The sequence below is a fragment of the Castanea sativa genome, chromosome 8 (assembly GCF_040712315.1).
Source record: "Castanea sativa cultivar Marrone di Chiusa Pesio chromosome 8, ASM4071231v1".
NCBI lineage: Eukaryota > Viridiplantae > Streptophyta > Magnoliopsida > Fagales > Fagaceae > Castanea > Castanea sativa.
In genome coordinates this window covers 40,731,413-40,733,598 of record NC_134020.1, presented here as the reverse complement: position 1 = coordinate 40,733,598, position 2,186 = coordinate 40,731,413, and the positions used below count along the sequence as shown (strand labels likewise).

Sequence of the window (2,186 nt, the reverse complement as noted above, 5' to 3'; positions counted from 1 at the left end):
GATTACCAAATGGGGTACAATCTTAGGGGCCTTCAACATTAAGTACATGTGTCGTACCCATGTTACGAGTCAAGTTCTTGCAGACATGGTGGCCGAATTTGTTGAGCCTTCTGTAGAAGAAAAAGAAGACAAGTAGAACATAGATGGAAAATCAGTTGGCATGGTCTCCCTCCAAGAGTGTATGTCCTGGAAGGTGTGTATTAATGGTGCGGCAAATCAAAGAGGATCAAGAGTGACGTTAGTTATAGTTTCTCCCGAAATGATCATTATTGAAAAATCCTTAAGATTAAATTTCTCGGCCACAAATAATGAAGCTGAGTATGAGGCCCTATTGGCTGGGATGGCTATGGTCCAAAAAGTAGAAGGAAAAACTGTACAGAGGTTCTCAGACTCAAGATTGATTGTTGGCCAGGTGGAAGGAGAATTGGAGGCCAGGGATCCGAGAATGCAAAAATACTTGAATCAGGTGAGACATTTACAATCAAAGTTTGAGTTTTTCACCTTAGTGCAAGTCCCCAAAAGTAGAAATACTCATGCTGATTCCTTGGCTACCCTAGCAACATCCTCGGCGCAGAGTTTACCTCGGGTTATCCTTCTTGAAGACTTGCATAAGCCTACCGAGATGAAAGATGACATAGTCCGAGTCCATCAGATTAGGGCGAGATCTAGTTGGATTGACTCTGTAGTGCTATTCCTTATGGAAGATATCTTGCCCGAGGAGAAGTTTAAAGTAGACAAGACACGTAGAAAGGCTCCTCGATTTTGGCTATCCAAGGACCAAAAACTAAACAAACGCTCTTTTTCTGGACCATACCTGCTATGTATACACCCTGAAGTTACAAAGCTACTACTAGAAGAATTACATGAAGGGATTTGTGGGCGCCACACAGGAGGTAGATCTTTATCTCATAGGGCACTCACCCAAGGGTATTAGTGGCCAAATATGCAAAGGGAAGCATAAGATTATGTGAAGAAGTGCAACCAGTTTCAGAGGTTTGCTCCAAACATTCATCAACTAGGGGGCATCCGCAATCATTTATCCAGTGCTTGGTCTTTTACTTAATGGGGCTTGGATATTGTAGGACCCTTCCTAAGGCAGCAGGGAATAGGAGTTGGTTGTTAGTTGGTATAGATTATTTCACCAAGTGGGTTGACTATCAAGCATCAGGAACTTGGATGCAAAAAGGTTTGTTTGGAAGAACATTGTCACTAGTTTTGGAATTTCCCCTACCCTCATCTCAGACATTGGTTTTCAATTTGATAGTAAGGTTTTTAGAAGATATTGCTGTGATCTATGCATTACAAATAGATATTCCACTCTGGCTTATCCACAGAGGAATGGATAGGTCGAAGCTGTCAATAATGTAACAGTGAATGGGCTCAAGAAGAGGTTGGATGATGCAAAGGAAAAATGGGTGTAAGAATTGCCACATGTCCTTTGGACATATCAGACTACCCCTTGCAGGTCCACAGGAGAAACACCCTTTTCAATGACTTATGGGGCTGAGGCTGTGATTCCTCTTGAAATCAGTTTCCCAACACTAAGGAAAAGCTCTTTCACTCTGAGCAACAATAATGAGCTGTTGGAGAGGGGCTTGGATTTGGTTGAAGAGCAGAGGGAAAATGACATGGTTCAATTAGCATATTATTAACACATGCTCAAACAGGGTTATGACTCAAATGTGAAGTTAAGGTCACTGGCGCTAGGGGATTTGGTATTGAGGAAGATTTTGCGTACTGCAAAAGAACCCAACATAGGAAAAATTAGGGCCCAACTGGGAAGGGTCATATCGTGTTACCTCGGTGGCTGGGATAAGGGCATATTATCTTGAAAATCTAGATGAAAATGTTGTACCGCGCCCCTGGAATGTAAATAATTTATGAATGTATTATTATTAATGAAGGTCTTTTTTGTCATATATCGTTTATTATACTGTGCATTACATTTCATATTTTTCTAAGTGTTAAACAAAACCTTAGTTATGTCTGGTTCCTTGGACCATCTACTTTGAGTAAATTAACACTTCAAGTTATTTTTCTAAGTACCAAACAGAACCTTGGCTATGTTTAGCTTCTTGGACTATATACCTTGGGTAAATTGATATTTTTTAACATTTTTCTAAGTGTTAAATAGAACCTTAGTTATGTTTGGTTCCTTGGACCATCTACTTTGGGTAAATTAACAC

General features: G+C 40.3%; 1 protein-coding gene across 1 annotated transcript; it reads left to right on the top strand.

Moving 5' to 3' along the window:
* The first annotated feature begins 259 nt into the window (after positions 1 to 259).
* Positions 260 to 1,652, top strand: LOC142606330 (uncharacterized). Its single transcript, XM_075777697.1, has 3 exons — positions 260 to 927; positions 1,083 to 1,364; positions 1,466 to 1,652. Exons 1-3 carry the CDS (start codon positions 260 to 262, stop codon positions 1,650 to 1,652), a joined length of 1,137 nt encoding a protein of 378 aa, XP_075633812.1.
* The last annotated feature ends 534 nt before the right edge of the window (positions 1,653 to 2,186 follow it).

Coding starts and splice junctions, on each gene's coding strand:
- LOC142606330 (XM_075777697.1), top strand. CDS start 260: ATGATCATTATTGAAAAATCCTTAAGATTAAATTTCTCGGCCACAAAT. Junction 928..1,082: donor CATAGGGCACTCACCCAAGG/GTATTAGTGGCC, acceptor TGGATATTGTAG/GACCCTTCCTAAGGCAGCAG. Junction 1,365..1,465: donor AGGTCGAAGCTGTCAATAAT/GTAACAGTGAAT, acceptor TACCCCTTGCAG/GTCCACAGGAGAAACACCCT.